The 17,301-nt window shown below is 44.8% G+C and overlaps 1 protein-coding gene across 3 annotated transcripts in view; it reads right to left on the bottom strand.

The window, feature by feature from the left end:
• Nucleotides 1-17,301, bottom strand: part of SEMA3B (semaphorin 3B) — a 66,491-nt gene that overhangs the window by 29,218 nt on the left and 19,972 nt on the right. For all 3 annotated transcript variants that reach the window (XR_014561168.1, XM_083726577.1, XM_083726576.1), the window contains one exon: nucleotides 3,047-3,187. Coding sequence is in view for 2 of the 3 variants with exons in the window: in XM_083726577.1 (XP_083582703.1) it covers nucleotides 3,047-3,134 (88 nt within the window). In the remaining variant the exon portion in view is untranslated. The remainder of the gene's footprint in view (nucleotides 1-3,046; nucleotides 3,188-17,301) is intronic.

Below are 17,301 nucleotides of genomic sequence, written 5' to 3'. Positions count from 1 at the left end.
ACAGGATGCCCCTGTTTTCATCAGATAAATGTTGGAGTGTATGTAAACAACAACTACTCAGAGCACAGAACTGGAAAAACTTGAACACCTACATATTTCACTATGGCAACACAACGTATGGCCTTATCTGAAAAAATGGCAATAAGGGTGCATGCCCTGAATAGCGCATCTGATGTGGACAAAGTTATCACATCAAAATATGGCACCCCTTTGCAGCCACTGACTTCGCACGCAGGCTTACGGCAAAAAAAGACACGTTCTTTTGATTGTAGCTTGTTTTAACTGATTTTAATACAGTGGTACCTCGGGTTAAGAACTTACTTTGTTCTGGAGGTCTGTTCTTAATCTGAAACTGCTCTTAACCTGAGGTACCACTTTAGCCAATGTGGCCTCCTGCTGCCGCCGCGCGATTTCTGTTCTCATCCTGAAGCAAAGTTCTTAACCCAAGGTACTATTTCTGGGTTAGCGGAGTCTGTAACCTGAAGCGTTTGTAACCCGAGGTACCACTGTATTGTATTTTTACATTGTTGTGGCCTCCCCTGGAGCTTATGCTGAAGGATGGATCAAAAAATCTTACAACAATAACCATGGGTTGCATGTCCCTCCACTGAAATGAATGGGGGTGTCTCTGCCATGAAGGAGTTCCACATGTGCAATGAAGCTGCAGAGCCCACACCCAAGTGTTGGGTTTGGTAAGAGAAGAAGCTAATGAGCACAGTCTTCACAGGAGCAAAAATCAGGCTACCATGGATTTTTCCTGTTGTTGGTCCTGCTTTGAAAGGAGGCTTCATTCTCATGTCCCTGCATTGTTCATTTAAAGTGAAATCGAAATTGTGGTGAGCTTAATGACTGTGACCTTCAAAATCTACACATCTGCTTCTCTTTGCATAGAAACACAAGGGTCTGCACCTGGCTAGCCAGCAAGGCAGCCAGCCACACACCTGTGTGTTCTACCTGTGTGTTTACATTTCACCTCTCCTCCTCATTCTCTGCAGAGAAAGGGAATGAGCACACAGAGGAGGAAAGGGAGTGCAGGAGTGTGGCCGGGAGAAACAAGGAAACACTTTATCTAGCACCTTCTTGAGAATTGGTTTTTAATCACATTAATCTCTGGTGAACTGATAAGATGGCCAGCTTGCTTTCTCTGTCACTCATAGGAAATTCAGTAGAGGCTTTTTATGAAACAATAGGTTGAAAATAAAGACGTCAAAGAGGATGGAAGAAAAAGAACTTTGTCTTGTCTGCTTGGGAAGCAGAAATAGCCTTTTCCACTGTTTGGCATATTTTTAACTGCAGCACATAGTTATTTTCATATTGTTTTGATGCTAAAAATGCCAGTCTCCAGTTTTAGATATTTTAGGGTGAGGGTGTGGAAATTTATCTGGCTGGTGGACTGGATCCTCACCTTCCTATCTCACATGGGCCATTTGGACAAGTGGCAGGGCCACCCCTCTGACATCAAAGGGGCTTGCTGTCAACAACAATTGTCTAGCCTTCGCTTTGTTCATTTGCAGGTGTGATTTGGATTCAAACTGCACCTGAAAATAGACATTTCCCCTCTGCACTCCAACAAAGACGATCACAAAGCTGGTCTGTGGGTGGAAATTGTTCAGCTGCAGGAGCTGTTTGGATCGAAACCACCTGCAAAGAGACAATTTCAAAGGCAGTCCCTGTCAGAATTCATCAGCGGGGGTCACTGCTGTCCGCCCCACTTGCCAAGGAACAATAAGAAGTGCACATTAAGCTCCCAATTGCTCCTTTGCAGCTGCATATTTATCTGCCGCACACCGGGCATCACATACGATGGCAGGTGGACACAGTTTGCAGGGAACTGTCTCTTGGGGAAGATTAAGACCCTGGCTGGGCCTAATGAACCCTGTCATCTGGAGGTTCCCCACTGCTGTTTAAGAGGTGAATGGTGCTGGTCAGTTTAATTTATATGCCTTAATGTTAAGAAATCCTGATCATGCTGTCTTACTTCATATATTAAAATCCATTGGTGCATCACAGGGGTTCTAGATGAAAACACACAGAGAAATAGTCCACTCCTAAGCTATACAATCTGAGTATTTTGGTTAACAGCCTTTTAATATGTTTGTTAGCCAATAATCGGTCTAGTCCTTTATTTAAAAAAAAATGTACTTGTACTGTTGCCCATTATCAAATATTTATCAGATTCTTTCCGGTCATTTAAAACTTGTAAAGTATTAGCACAGCCACTTAATTTGTGGTGTTATATAGACACGAACAAATGTTCTATTTTGGCTTCCTTCCCCCCAAATGTTCATAATTAGACAGTCCTTACGCATCTCTTTCCTAAACTTGAAAGAAACATATCCCCACAACATATGGGATCAGAGCCAGACCTCAATGACACCAGCACATAAATCTGAGGCAGTGTTGCAAACTTAAGGAAACAGAGTCTCTAGCCACACGAGTGTGAAGAAGAAGAAGAAGAAGAAGAAGAAGAAGAAGAAGAAGAAGAAGAGGATCCATTTTCATCTCACTATTAAAAGAACAGAACTCTTCCTGATTTGATAGTAACAGAGTGTGCCTTTCTAAATGCCCCACACTTCCTTACTCCTAGCACAGCCTGGACACTGAGTGCACCAGCTACAATTTGGAGCATCAGGATAATAATACACAGCTCTCCATGACCTTGTGTGTCTCTGTAAATATCACTTGCTATGTTATAGGAGGCAGGTGGAGCCCTGAAGGAGTGGCAAGGTGGGCATCATAAGATGAAAACGCTCAGAATATAACATTCGTAGCTGTCACATCAACCCCTTCCCTCCACAAACATAAACTCTGCTTCTCTGCTTACCACCTCAAAACCTGTCTTTCTGAGTTTTGCTCTATGTAAATACATTGTCCATAACATCCTATTGATGGCCCCATCACCTATGGAGGACTGCCCATTCTAAACTCTAGAGATCCCCTGTAACACCCATTCCTGGTTCACACCTCCTCTGAAAATGTTACACGGGTGCAAGCTCACACACACACTTCTCATCCATCCCCTCTGTTGGTTTGATGTCCGCCTTACTATGAAAGGAGAGCTTCAGACGCGGATTGGTGCTGGTAGCCGAGGCTCCATTTCCAGCCAGCAACAGGAGCACCAGTGCCTGGATCATAGCAGCAGCTGCCTCTTCTCCTCTGCAGGAGCTGGACTCTGAACCTCTGGCAGCTGAAAGGCGGAGAAGCAAGCAAGAGTGAGATTGTCTGCCAGATCGGGTTACAACAGCAGCATCCCCCCCCCCCAGCCCCTGCAGCATAAGTGGGAGAATGAGGAGCGGGGGAAATCCTCAGCCTGCCTTGGAAAGGGAAAGACTCATCTAGACAGCACTGATCTCCACCCAGACCCACCTGCTGGCTTTCTGCTTGTCAGGTCACATCCAGAAATGCAGCCAAAGTTCTCCACCATGGTGCAGGCCACTGTAGCACAGTGGTTGGAAGGCTAGACTGTGGCCCTGGAGGCCTGGGTTCTAATCCCCACTCAGCCATGGTGCTGAGATAACCTTGGACCAGTTATTATCTCTACGCTTAATCTACCTCACAGGATTGCTATGGGTATAAAACTGGGGGGGGGGGGGGGAGAGGACTTCCACAACTGCTGGCACAACTTATTTTTCTGTATTTTATTTAGCTACTTTATGCAACTCTCAGCCCAAAGCCCTGGTATGCCCCTTCTAATCATAATTTTCAAGATGCACTTCTGACCTTCTGGTTTCAGATCTGTACTTCTTGGTACCATTAAGTACAGAACTACATGTCATATTTTGGTGGCGAATCAATGACTTATACAAGGATATGAATGCCAAAACGGCTGCTAAGAAACCGCTTAAAGGCCATTTTGGTATGTGAGTGGTTTATTGATTAGTTAATTCATCAATGTGGCCATGACATGAACAGCACCAGGATTTTACAGACAGTAACTCAGGGCTGGCACTGAATGTGTGAACACTGTCAGTGGCTCAGGGTGAGGGTCATCAATAGAAGAGAGATGGCGTCCTACTTAGATCTTGGTGCAGAATACTATTTCCCTGTTTGGGCACTCCATCAAATGGTCAAAGCAGTGATAAGAATGTAGAAAACTACTTTTCCTAGTGGATAGCAGTAAGATGTCCTTGACTTCAAAACAAAACAGAATCTTGTGGTACCTTAAAGGCTATCAAATGTATTACAGTATAAGCTTCCTTGGACTATGATTCACTTTATCAGAGTTTCCTCTGATAAAGCAAAAACAACAACAGCAACGTTAAACTGCCCCCCCCCGGCAATTTGTGCTTAGTGCTGCACTGATCTAAGAAGGCACCCAGTGCCTATAAAACACAATCTGTTTCCTTGTTATAAGATGTTTCCCACACCAAGATAATATATGTGAATATGCCACTGGAAAGCGAGATTGGTCATTTGCTGTCAAGAGAAACCTGGATTTCATAACCTTGTCATTCACAGGATTGCAGAGGTGCTGATCACATGGGATGCATAATCTACTCCTATAATAATCTGGTGAGAGGATTCATGTGCAAATGGTTTGGAAAACTGAATGGATTCCGAAAATCTAAGTAATTACCAGCCAGCTGCTAATCTCCCTTTCCTGGGCAAGGTTCTTGAGTAGGTGATCACAGACCAGATCCAGGCGCTCTTGGAGGAAACTGATTTTCTAGGTGCATTTCAGTCAGGGTTTTGGCCTGGTTTTGGCCCAGAAACTGCTTTGGTCGCCCTGTACGATGACCTCTTGTCGGGAGAGAGACAGGGAAAATATGCCCCCGTTAGTCCTCCTTGACCTCTCAGTGGCTTTCAATACCATCAACCATGGTATTCCTCTGAGAGGATGTCCGAGTTAAGGGTGGGTGGCAGCATTTACAGTGGTTCTGGTCCTACTTGGATGGAGGGGTCCAGAAGGTGTTGCTTGGGGAGTGTTCTTTGGCCCTGTGGAGCCTTCAGTGTGGGGTTCCTCGGGGTTCAGTTTGATGTTTAACATCTACATGAAGCCGCTAGGTGGGGTTATCAAGAGGTGTGCAGTATGTTGTCAGCAATATGCTGATGACACACATCTCCACTTCTCCTTTGCATCTGCAGGTGAGGCAGTGGATGTGCTGGCCCACTCTCTTGCCTCCGTCATGGACTGGTTGAAAGTCAACCAGGCCTTTTGTTCTTATTTTTATTATGCATTTTGTGTTTTTTATATTGCTATTTTATGTTGTGAACTGCCCTGAGATCTACAGGTATAGGGTAATATACAAATTTTAAAAATAAATAAATGTGAATGGGCCTTTAAGTCCTACATTCTAAACTGATACCTGCATTACACCTGCTTAGAGGTTAATGAATGACACCACTCTGAAGAATGTCTCTCTTGAGTTCCCTGTGGTTTACTCCAAGATAAGTGAGTACAGGGTCACATCCTCCAGTCAAACACTAATGAGATTGGAAGTGTGGTCCAATAAATGGCTACAGCGCACTAAACAACAAGTGCTAAATCCCAAACCCTCTTACCTGGGGGTAAGCCCCATTGAACTGAATGGGACTTACTCCTGAGTAGACCTGTTTAGGGCTGCAGCCTTAAGTCTTCCTTATACCTCATTAGAGTTGGCAACAGGGGACTAGGAAGAGCAGCTTCTACTGTAATACAGTCACACCATATAAAGAAGTGATCTCATACTTGTGGCTTTGGGAATCTGTTGTGCATTTGCTTAGCACCAGCCATGTTGTCTTTGATTTTTCTTTTACTTTCAGAATCTACAGACGTTTAACGTTGTGTTCATAGATGTCCCCTGATGGCCTCTGAAAGGGTGGGAAGATCATCGGCCAGCTCAGCATCCCATGCAGTCCCATCAATACTGCATAAAAGGGTTCTGTGTACAGATTCTATATGAAAGGGAGAAGGGAACAGGAAAACCATTCCTCATCCCAAACAACAGTGGATGTGGTGACAAAGCAGGAATGAAGAATGAAATGCTCTATTCAGCTTTTCTCTGGGTGCGGAGAGAGGAGAGAAGGGTGAGGCAAAACTACAGGACAGTTGGGCTTCCACTGTGGTAAAGAGGCATATTGTCCTGAGAGGAAAAGAGTATGATTCAGATAAGGAGATGCTATGAACAACTATGATTTGTTTTTGCTAACAAAAGGAAACAACATCTCATATTCCAGCAAACTATGACACCCAGGCGTATAAATGAGATTATGGGCACTTCCAGATGACGTGTTTATGTAACATTCATCCTGATTAGTTTGCTGCAAGGTTAAATGATGTTGCATCAAGCAAGCGTTATCCCACACTTCCCAGTGCATTTCCCTGTCACTTTCTTTATTGCTACAAAAACAAATAAACCAGGTCTTTAGGGGAAACATGTTGTGTTGTGCAAGATTTCCCAATTGCTACAAAAACAAATAAACCAGGTCTTTAGGGGAAATTAGTTGTGTTATGCAAGATCTCCCAATCAATTGCAATTGTGCAGCCTGGATTTTCCAACATGTAACTGAATCCTGCTGAAACTGTGACAGTCTGAATGTCCACTTAACGGCATCTAAAAGGCATTTACTGTATATAAATTCAATCAATCAATCAATCAATCAATCAATCAATAATCTAAGCAACCAGACACCTATTTGTTTCTAACTAGATAATAAACTTTTTTTGTGTTTGCAAAGAGGGCAATCGACCCAGCTTGGGTCTTTATTTGGGATCAATGAACTGTCCAATCCTTTGACCAAGGAGTCTCCCCCACCCCCTCCACCAGGATCTGTACCTCAGTTTTGGGGAAGGCAAAAGTTACTGGCTGCTTTTGTTAACCTGCTTCCAGCTGGAGGGATTGGGCCATTAACATTCTGCCCCAGTTGAAAGTTTAGAGGGGGTGGAGAAACTATTCAGGGCAAGCTGCTCTGAAGGGCATCAAGGCCTCCAAGACACTTGATGCCCAAGCATTTGAGCTTCACACAAAGTGATCTAGCAACCTATTGTGATGAGCAGCTCATAAACCCAGACAAATAACCTACTCACTCTCCACCCATCCCTAAGGGTGAATATGGCTTTTCAGGGAAGAAGAGCTATCTGTTGGCATGGCAACCAAGGTCAAAGTATCTCAGGGGCTGTTATTCACATTTGAGGCTAGCTTTGGTGCATCTCCCCATCTTTTCCCTTCATTTCGCCTCACCTCAAGCAGATGCAACTTGGATGATTACAACTGCATCATCCATCAAAATAGGGCACCCTAACTCAGAAGCAGAAGAACCCTTGGGGCATTTTATGCCTTAAACAAAATTATGTTGCTTTCATTTCGCATGTTAAAAACTGGTGTGGTTCCCTTCTGTTAATCAAATTGCATTGCAGAGGGTTGGACTAGATGGCCCCTAGGGTTCCTTCCAACTCCTATTTAAGAGCAACCTAATCAAGATTTTTAGCATTATTTTTTCATAGTTTTTGTTTCATAAATAGGAAGAATAGAGATGAGCAGGGATGCTCTTTGCAGCTGGTAGCCCAGGATACCTCTTACCTTACAATCGCTAGGGGTGGGGTAGACCTGGACGCAAACAGCTAAATAAATAAATATGAAAACAAAACCAGATACAAATAAACTGCAATTGCTCCACATCTATCTTAATGTATTAGGGGGAATCACTCTGCCCCCAAATATAGCTAGACTTTACAGAAGCAGGAAACCTTCTAAGTGTATAAGCTACAAGTCACAAGAGTTTTCAAATAGATGTCCTCTCTTTTTGCTCTTATCTGCCTAGTGTCTCTCCCCCCAGACACACAAACCAATGCACACTCCTCTCCTACATCCCGTCATGACTTCAGTCTTCTTCACCCTACCAAGGTATACCAAAGAACATTACAGCAGCCTGATCAATGGCCCATCTAGTCCAGCATCCTGTTCTCACATTGGCCACCCAGATGCCTGTGGGAAACCAGGACGCAAGGCTGTGGTATTCAGAAGCATCACAGCCACTGATGCTGAAGGCAGAGCAGAGCCATAATGGTCATTAATGCTTTCCTTCTGAAGTTCAGAAGCCTCAGAGGCAGCCTACCTTGGGCCTGCAGAAAACATTCTGCTGTTGTTGTTCCTTATTCCACCTCCTGAGAGAGACTATAGTGATGGAGCACCCATGTTCTTCATGGATCACAGGTTCAACTGCTGGCACCACATTTTATTTTTTTTAAGGGATCAGGGAAGACTAAAGTCTGAGGCTTTAGATAGCTGCTTCTTATCAGAGCTGACAATACTGAGCTAGATGAACAAATAGCCTGAGCTGATGTTAGGTGGCTTCCTATGGGGGCACGTCAATATATCCTATGTGTGTGTATGTACTGCTGAAGGGTTTCATCAGTGACTGACTTTGGACGCCACACCTTCTTCAGCTCCTCCATATTTGTTCCATCTGCAGAGGGAAGCTCTCTGAACCTGTACCAGCTCTTCATTGCACTTGTGTCTGTCATTTCTTCCTGTGATTTTATGTGCACTAGAGCTGTCTGTGTTCTGAGCTGGGAAAAGCTCTATTAAACTCTGAGGCTATTGTAGGTCCAGTGCTGGAACAAATTGTTTAAGAGCTGCAATCTAAAGGCGCACCACAAGGCCGGCATTCCTGCCACCTACTTCTCACTGTACAGATGGTCTGATCAGCAGCCTGTAAGGATCTCCTTTCCCTCTCTAGCAGATACCAAAAGGCAATGCTTAGCACAGACCCCTGACCCAGCCACCTCCAACATCTCCATTTGCCAGACCTTGGCAGCTCCATGCATTCTGCATATCAATAGACTGGGACAAATAAACCTCACTGGGAGATGTTTCTGTGGCTTATTCTGTATCTAGTATATCCCTTTGCAGCAACTGTTTCTGATCTGAGAATATTAAGAGATTATGCAGATTCAGTCGCTCTGCATTGTCACTGTCACAGAAGTGGATAGTCCTGTAATGCAATGCGTGGGTTGGGAAGAGGAATGTTTTCATAAATACTTTTGGAATGGCTGAGCTGACTGCAGGAATTAAATATCATGCTAATGTGTGGTAGTTACAGAATAATACAAGTATAATGTGCAGTTCAATATACGTCTAACATGTTTAGGGATAATTCAACTATGATGTAAAGCCGAGAGGAGGGTTTTGCGATAGACAGCCTCAGTTTTGCCTAGTGCAAGGGTTTCTGAACTGTGGTCCATGGACCACAAGTGGTCTGCAAGCTTTGTTCATGTGGTCTGCAATTTGTCTGTAAAAATACAGTTAAAAATCATACAGCACCTAGCACAAGCCATTACAATTGCTACAACAGGCAGAAAAATCTAACAAGACCTTCAGCAATTTTCAAGTGGTCCATGGTGAAGAAAGCTTGGTAGCCTAGTACAGTGGTACCTCGGGTTACAGACGCTTCAGGTTACAGACTCCGCTAACCCAGAAATAGTATCTCGGGTTAAGAACTTTGCTTCAGGATGAGAACAGAAATCATGCTCTGGTGGCATGGCGGCAGCAGGAGGCCCCATTAGCTAAAGTGGTACCTCAGGTTAAGAACAGTTTCAGGTTAAGAATGGACCTCCAGAATGAATTAAGTTCTTCCCCCAAGGTACCACTGTATATAAAAGCAAGAAAGCGGGATTCTAAAATGGCCTTCAACTAGCCGCGTTACCTGAAGGATCACCTCCTCCAATCTAGACCTGCCTGGACTTTGAGATCATCTGTGACTCTTTTTCAGCAGCACCCAGCAAATGAGGTTTGGCAGGTGCAAAGGATAGCACCTTTTCAGTGGTGGCACACCCACTGTGGAATGCCCTCCCTAGAGAGGCTTGCCTGGCACCTATGTATATTATGGTCCTTTTAGTACCAGGCAAAGACTTTAACAATATTTCCTAGGTTTTCCAATCTTAAAACCTTTGAGGGGTTTTGAGATCATAAAATTGTAGAGTTGGAAGGGACCCCAAGAGTCATCTAGTTCAACCCCCAGCAGTGCAGAAATCTCAACTAGATCATACATGACAAAATAGAATGTTTGGGATATTCTTGGCGTCTAAAAGATTTGTGACATTTTAGTATGCTCTGAGCTTTGTTGCACTGATTTGATTTCCCAATGTTTTCTTTTTCATGCATTTATAATCTTGTTTAATACTTACTTGCTGTAATTGTTATGGGAAGCTGCCTAGAGAACTTACGTTATTGGTTAGCATTTAAATAGTGTAAACAGAGAAATGCTGTTGCCGCCCCTGCTGCCAGCTTCCTGTGCTACTCAACACATAGAACTAAAGGTTTGCTTTAAACCCACACATTTACCCGACGCCCACTTAAAGCAAGCCACAAAATACTTCCTGAAGCAGCAAGTTCTGACACTACTTCCAAAAATTTAACAATTGGTCAGTCTAGGATTCTGGTGAGGCTCCAGGAGAAAGGAATCCCACAAAATAGAATATTATCGTAGTGGTTTAAAATAAACTACACCTAACACAGGTAATTAGACAGCCTTCCCTGAAGCTTGACAATCCTCGTCTTGACTGGGAGAAAATGCCAGACAACAGAGATGACAAGGTGTCCTGCTCCAACCAGGTCAGGACACAGTTTTGGGGCATCAGCTGGTGTAAACCACAAACAGGTCAACAGCAGACTAATGTGAGAAACACAACTGGACAGGTCAGGATCAAAGGGAATTCAATAAGGAGAGCCCAGGTGTAGCTGGACTCAAAGCATATTGAAGCTGTCCGGAGGCAAATGCAATCCAGCAAACAGGGTCTTCAAGAAGAAATCCAGAGGTTAGCAGCACAGGAGGTCATTCAATGGTAGGGTGGAACAGGTTACATCAGTGATGGGGAACCTCAGGCCCAGGAGCAAAATGTGGTCACACAGGCCTTGGAATTCTCTCCCCAAGCCATGCCCCTCCCTAGGTCAGCCCCTTCCTATGGGTCCTGCTCTGAGCCCTATGCAAGAGCTTTCATGTGGTTGGAAGATGCCCCAGGGCTGTGATAATGCCTCTTGCCCACCTGAATGGAGGTAAGTAGACATATAGTCTATACCTGCGTGGAGAAACCAGAGAATTTGGCATAGCTAGAATGTAGCCTTACAGTAGGTAAGAGTCATATCCATTTCACTGCCCACTTTTGCTTCGAACATCACTGGCCACTGGCATACGGCCCCCTGACTGTTTCACACAAGGGCCCTCAAGCAGAAAGAAGCAAGGTGCTCCTCATGAGCCTGAGAACCAAAAGACATGGCAGTCACCTAAGGGCTTACACCATGCACCCCCAAACTTGGTCCTCCAGCTGTTTTGGGACTACAACTCCCATCATCTCTAGCTAACAGGACCAGTGGTCAGGGATCATGGGAACTGTAGTCCCAAAACAGCTGAAGGGCCAACTTTGGGGATGCCTGGCTTACACAGTCTGGCCTCCTAGACCCCACCCAGGACCAACTGCAAGTGCTTAACCCTGCTCTCCAGGAAGAGAAGGGATTACTGTCAAGTACGGTAGACCATTACTCACAAGTAGTTCCAATATTTGGGGCTCTCAGGCACACATTCTCCTCCTCTGGGTAGGCGTCTGGGATTTCTGGGAGGCACTTCAGCCTCTCCTGCTGACTCAGAAGGGGGCTCTTCGGCTGCGGTTGCTGGAGACCCACCTCAAGGTTTCTTCCAGGGCAGCCTCTGGAGACAGGCCTGGTCAGGTTCCCACATGAATGCTAAGATCTTTCTGATCAGTGCTGGGACCAGTGGCACTTCTTGGGCTTCCCTTGGGCTATGGATGGTGTTGAGGCTTCATGGGAGGAGTCTAGGGGTCAGGCTGAGGCCCAGAATGGCATAATGTGCACAGATGATGCATATGCATAAAGAAGCACTGCTCCTTTGAAAAGCAGAAAATCACTGTTACAAGTTAATGGAATTTTCCGCCTGTGTGCGTCTATGTGTACAAATAAAGCGGAGAAACATTTAAGGCAGGAAGGCAAGCAGAGAAACAAATTAAGAGGCCTTTAAAAGGAGAAAAGAAGAGAAGAGTGCAAGAGAGCAAGGAAAAGAATGCCAAATGTAGGGAGGAGGGTTGGGTGGGAAGCGTACAGTGACAAAGAGAAAAGCAAACAATAGGAAGCCAGTAAATGAAATTAATATCCTGGCCTCTTTCACACACTGCTTTGACAGAGCCATACAAAGGTCAGAGGCAGCACTTTGGGTGGAACGGCTGGCTGTTAAAGAAGCAAGAAAAGGCTGTTCTCCCTTGACTCCTGAGAGCCACCTGCAGTCTTCACCTTCAAGAATAAACTAATCCCTAAGACCTAGCATCCCTCTAGACTGGTGTTTGTCTTTTGTGGGTATATTCTGCAACATGACATGGATGCAGTAAAATTGCTTTAGCGGTTGTGCTGAACCATCTGCACATCATTTCACATTATTTGTTGTTCTGCAATGCTTCCCCCAAGTTACTATATTTTTTGGCTTTTTGGAAGGGCACTCTTGCTCTACAGTGCAACAGGAGTGGGACAAAACAACAGCAACCCAATAACATTTGTAGTCTAGAAAGTTGCAGGATTTCAGCAGGAAGTTATAGGACATACACTGATTGGAAATGAAGCAGCACTTCTGTCCCAAACCTATTGCACATGCAAACAGTGTTGAAAGTTTGATCGTGTATAACTGCCCTGATGCCCTCATGAGTGCAAATTGTCAAGAACGCACATGAAAATTTTTGGGTGAGATTTTACACCACCCCTGGTCAGACCAATGGTGAGTCTAGTCCAGTAATGCCATAATTCTGTCTAAGAGCAAACTTTGGTGATTGAGTGCCCACCAGGTTTGGAGAGAAATGAGGCAACTCCAAGCTAAGACGGTACTTTCTACGTACTTGGACGACTTACCTTACATTAAAAGGTAACTGAAATTTACACCCCCAACCACCAAAGTGACCAGAACAAGTAAGCTTCCATCTCATAAAGATGGTGGTGTGTCAGCTGAAGGGGGGAACAGTTAAGGAAACTGGGGGTGGGGTGGAAGGACCAATGCTCAGTGGTAGTGCATCCTCTTTACATGCAGAAGATCCCGGGTTCAACCCCTGGTGTTTCCAGGAAGGGCTAGAAGAGGCTGCCTGAATCCCTGGAGAGTTGCTGTTGTCCCAAGTCAACAGTACAATTAGGAGCTAGACATATACCACAAACTCTTGATTACTGACGTGTCTGGAAACCAGTCTCTCAGAGTCTTGACAGGGATCCTTGTGATGCTTTGTGATGGTTGACGATTTGACATCAGTGAGCCTACTATGTGCAAGGCATGTGCTCTGCTACTGACCTATAAGTGTTAATAGGACACCTATAGAGAGTGGCCTATCTTCCCCCTGCCTTGCTCTGAGCCCCGCAGTAGATGATCAGGGTTTCCTAGTTGATCAAAGCAAAGGGAAGCTGCTTGTCTAGAGTGGTATCTGAATTACTGCTCTGAAAGCAACGGCTACATCAGGGGTGGGAAGCCAGTGGTCTTCCAGATGTTGTTGGATTCCAGCTTCCATTGGCCCCAGCCAGCATGGCCACTGGTCAGAAGCATGATAGGAGTTGTAGTCCAACAACACCTGGGGGGGGTCACAGATTTCCCATCCTTGGGCTATATCTTTTCTAGGCCCTTTTTGATTGAAAGGTTGCAAATGTGTTGTTGCTGTTATGTCTTTGACTTGCACATATGACTCATCAGCACAACATTTGGGCACAATCTATAGACAAGGTCCAGCTCAGCTCTCTTCTTAGGCCAAGCCCAATCATTGGAATTGCATAGATGTCTCCAAGGTTAATGTAATCCACTGTGTAAAAGCCAAAAGCAAAACTACAGTGCTTTCCTCCCTGTGTGAAAAGCAAGGCTGCCAGCCAAGCTTCCAGCAAAGAGAGTGAATTCTGCCCCTTCCCCGCTTTTTCCCATGTCTTTCTATTTACTTCAATCCTTTTTTAACATTTTCCCTGAATGAATCTTCCCCAGCCTGTTCTTTTCATCAAGACATGGCCACCTCTGAGCCCATTTGTCTTCTGCAATTATTCCCCTGCATCTCTGGCAATTAAGTGATGCCAGCTTCCTAAAGCAATTATGGAGATGTCATTTGAGCCCAGCTGTAAGGCAGGGAGGGCAATTTTCTGGTGACTGCTCCATAGTTGGTGGGTCAGCTAGTGAACATGGCTTAGACATCAGGTGAGAGCACAGAGCTCCCTTTTCCAGGGAGTTGGTTAAGCTGCATAGGAGAAAGTGAAAAAGAAAAGAAAGAAAGAAAGAAAGAAAGCTCCATCCCCTCACAAAGTTGTTTGTTCTACTATGGTTTACTTGGGGTGGTGGGGGGGTTGCATTAAAATAGAATCTGGCTGCAGCTCCTGCTGAAACTTTGTTGGGGAGATTGTCTTGGAGAATATGCAGTGGGCTCTCCAAAGACTTGCACACTCAGGTAGGATTGCCCAGACTGGATTTGTGGGGCCTGGAAGTGAACCATGTCTTTCCTGTGAGCAAGAATTCCTTGCAGTCCGAGCCAAAGCCAAAACTTTTCCAAACAGAGCATTCTCACCGCCCCAGCAGGGAAGGGCTTTGTTGCAGTGATTGCTGGAGGAGCCAGTCTTCCCTCCCAGCAGATGCCTAATTAGAACATATTAAAGTCACTGCACTGCAGCAAAATAGAAGCAGAGCAAGAAGGGGGGGAACCCCACTCTATGCCGCTGGGCAAGGGGGCACCTCTTTTTGCTTTGTAGTGAGAATCCCCATATTCACTGGGCTGCAAAAGGCAGCTGCCCTTGAAATGGGAAGGCATGCGTAACTATTCCAGGGAAGAGTCCAAAGCAATAGACTCCTATTATCAGTCTGGAAGACCAGTTAGAATGCTTCTTATAACTGGGGCAAATAATGGCAGGATCACTGGGCATTTTTCAGTGGCTACTGGGATTCTTGCAAAAAAGCTAGGTGGACTTACATGCATAAGCAGGCATGCAAAGGATGCTAGTGGCGGCAGCAGGAAACAAGGGAGAAGGGGTTTGGTGTTACAATTAGTGACTCCTTTGCAGCAGTTGAGAGCACCTGATGACACCATATTGCTTTGTAAACTTTAGACATACTGGAGGACCATGGCAATTCTAATTAAACAAACAACAGCATAAACCATACAAGTCAACCCACCTCTGCCTTACAGTATGAGAGCAGGCAAAACATGTTTACGTGCTCAAAAACATTAACCCAGTAGAGACCAAACTGCAAGACTCCTCTGTTTGATTTGGAAATTTGGCGCAATGAATCACAGCTCAAATCAAACGTATTGCAGAGCTCAATATACATACACCATTTGGTGCAAGTTCTTCTTAGGTGCCCAATTCCACATCTTTTCATTAACAGAATAAGCAAGTTAGCAAGTTGGTTGTAAGTTGCTAATGAACCAGGAACTTCACAGCCCATTTCTCTTGGCCACTTTGCAGCAGCTCTGCAGAGCTGCAGATAAAAACTTCAAATACAGTATGTGGGGAACCATCATGAGCCAGATCTGTGGCTAAGGCTGCAATCCAGAGCATACTGAACAGAGCTCCCATGAACGAAGTGGGGTTTGCTTTTGAATAAGCTTGTATAGTGCCTAATGATTGGTAGTATAGGGTAAGGACATATGGAATCATAGAATTGTAGAGTTGGAAGGGATCCTGAGCGTCATCAAGTCCACCCCCAATGCAAGAACATGAACTAGGTCATACATGACATCATTTCACTCCCTTTTATAAAATAGGCAAAAATCTGCCTAATTTTTACAGATTGCAGAATTTGCTTTTTCTTAGTGGAGAGAATGTGGGTTCCCTTGACACAGAATATTGATGATTTTAGCATGGCTCTGACAATAACAAATTGGTTTTACAGAAGGAGAAAATAACTAATAATATTTACTTCCCTACTTGAACTGAATTCATTTGCTGGTGAAAGAAAGTAAGCAGGAAGGAAAAGACCCCTGAGAAACGTTGGTGTTAGCCTTAACAGTCAGTGTCATTCCACTCATTAGTAGTAGTAGTAATACCCCGCCTATGTGACTAGGCTTCCAACAAACTATAAAACCATAGTAAAACATCAAACATTAAAGAGGCATCATATTTATCATGATGGCAAAAAATTGGACACAGTCTATGTCCCTGTTTATCACTGCCTCTGAAAGAAGGATGGGGAACCTTGGACTCTCCAGGTGTTGCTGGAATTTACTTCTCTAAACCAGATGTTGCTGAACTAGGGCCACAGATTCTCCATCCCTGGTCTAGAGAAGGGAATTGTGACTGCTAAGCAGTACAACTATTTCACACAGACAGACACAGTGCAACATTCTAGGAATATTATGTTTTCTTCATATTTACAAGACTTTGACTGGAAGATGTTCTTGGAATAGGGTAGGCTGACATATTTTTGCTTTCTGAACCCTGAAGGCCAAAATATCTACTACAGCCACGTCTCTTCTATACCAAAAATAAGACACAGTTGCATGCATAAGCAACTCCGGTCTTCAGACTGCTGTGATTTGCCCTTCCTTGGACCTTTCTGTGACATTCCTGAGGTCTGTAGAAAGACGGAACTTTGGTATCATTCCAAGTAACATTTTGACAAATTCAACATGTCCTAATTGGCAGATTTTATGGTGATAACAGAACAACCCCTCCAAAGTTATCGTCAAAGGCAAATTTAGGGGAGCACGACCAGTTTGGCCACTCTGGGCGCGGAGCCTTGGGTCAGCAGGGGTCGCTACAACTATGATGTAGAATGGAAAGCAAGAGGTCGAGGGGGCCAAATTTTGGCACCACACAAGGCAACATTGAAATTTGAAACCCTGAGGTTCACCACTGCATTGGCCTGGTTCACATGACACTGTGAGCCAAACCTTGGCTTAGCAAGACCCTATGGGCTCCTGAAGAGCAGCTTGCTGCAGTTTTGCATTTTCCTGGTCCTCATGGCTAAGCCAGAATGTTTTTGGCCTGGTGGGTCTGATCTCTAATTCCCATCACCCCTGCTGGCCAACTGTCAATCATATGACATCATGACACCCACCTGACAAAGCTGAGCAGCATGGATGGAACAAGAGTCAGTTTCGCCAATGCAGTCCTCTCAGGGAGCACTCTCAAAACGCAGTGTCCAGCAGCTGGTGAGTGAAGGGTTCAATTCTGCTGGCTGCAGTGGTCTGCAGCATCCAGCAGAATTGAGCCATGCCCCCACCAATCAGCTGACATCACCCAGTGACATAAGCTGATGGACACATGGACATGGTTTGGGGAAAATGGCCTCATGGGCCAGCTAGATCCTCTAGGCAGCTGCAAGTTTCCCACCTGTAAGCTGTCAAGTTTTAGTTCTGCTCAACACAGGGAGCAG

This window comes from Podarcis gaigeae (genome assembly GCF_964106915.1).
Source record: "Podarcis gaigeae genome assembly, chromosome: 2".
NCBI lineage: Eukaryota > Metazoa > Chordata > Lepidosauria > Squamata > Lacertidae > Podarcis > Podarcis gaigeae.
This window is presented reverse-complemented; position numbering and strand designations above follow the sequence as displayed.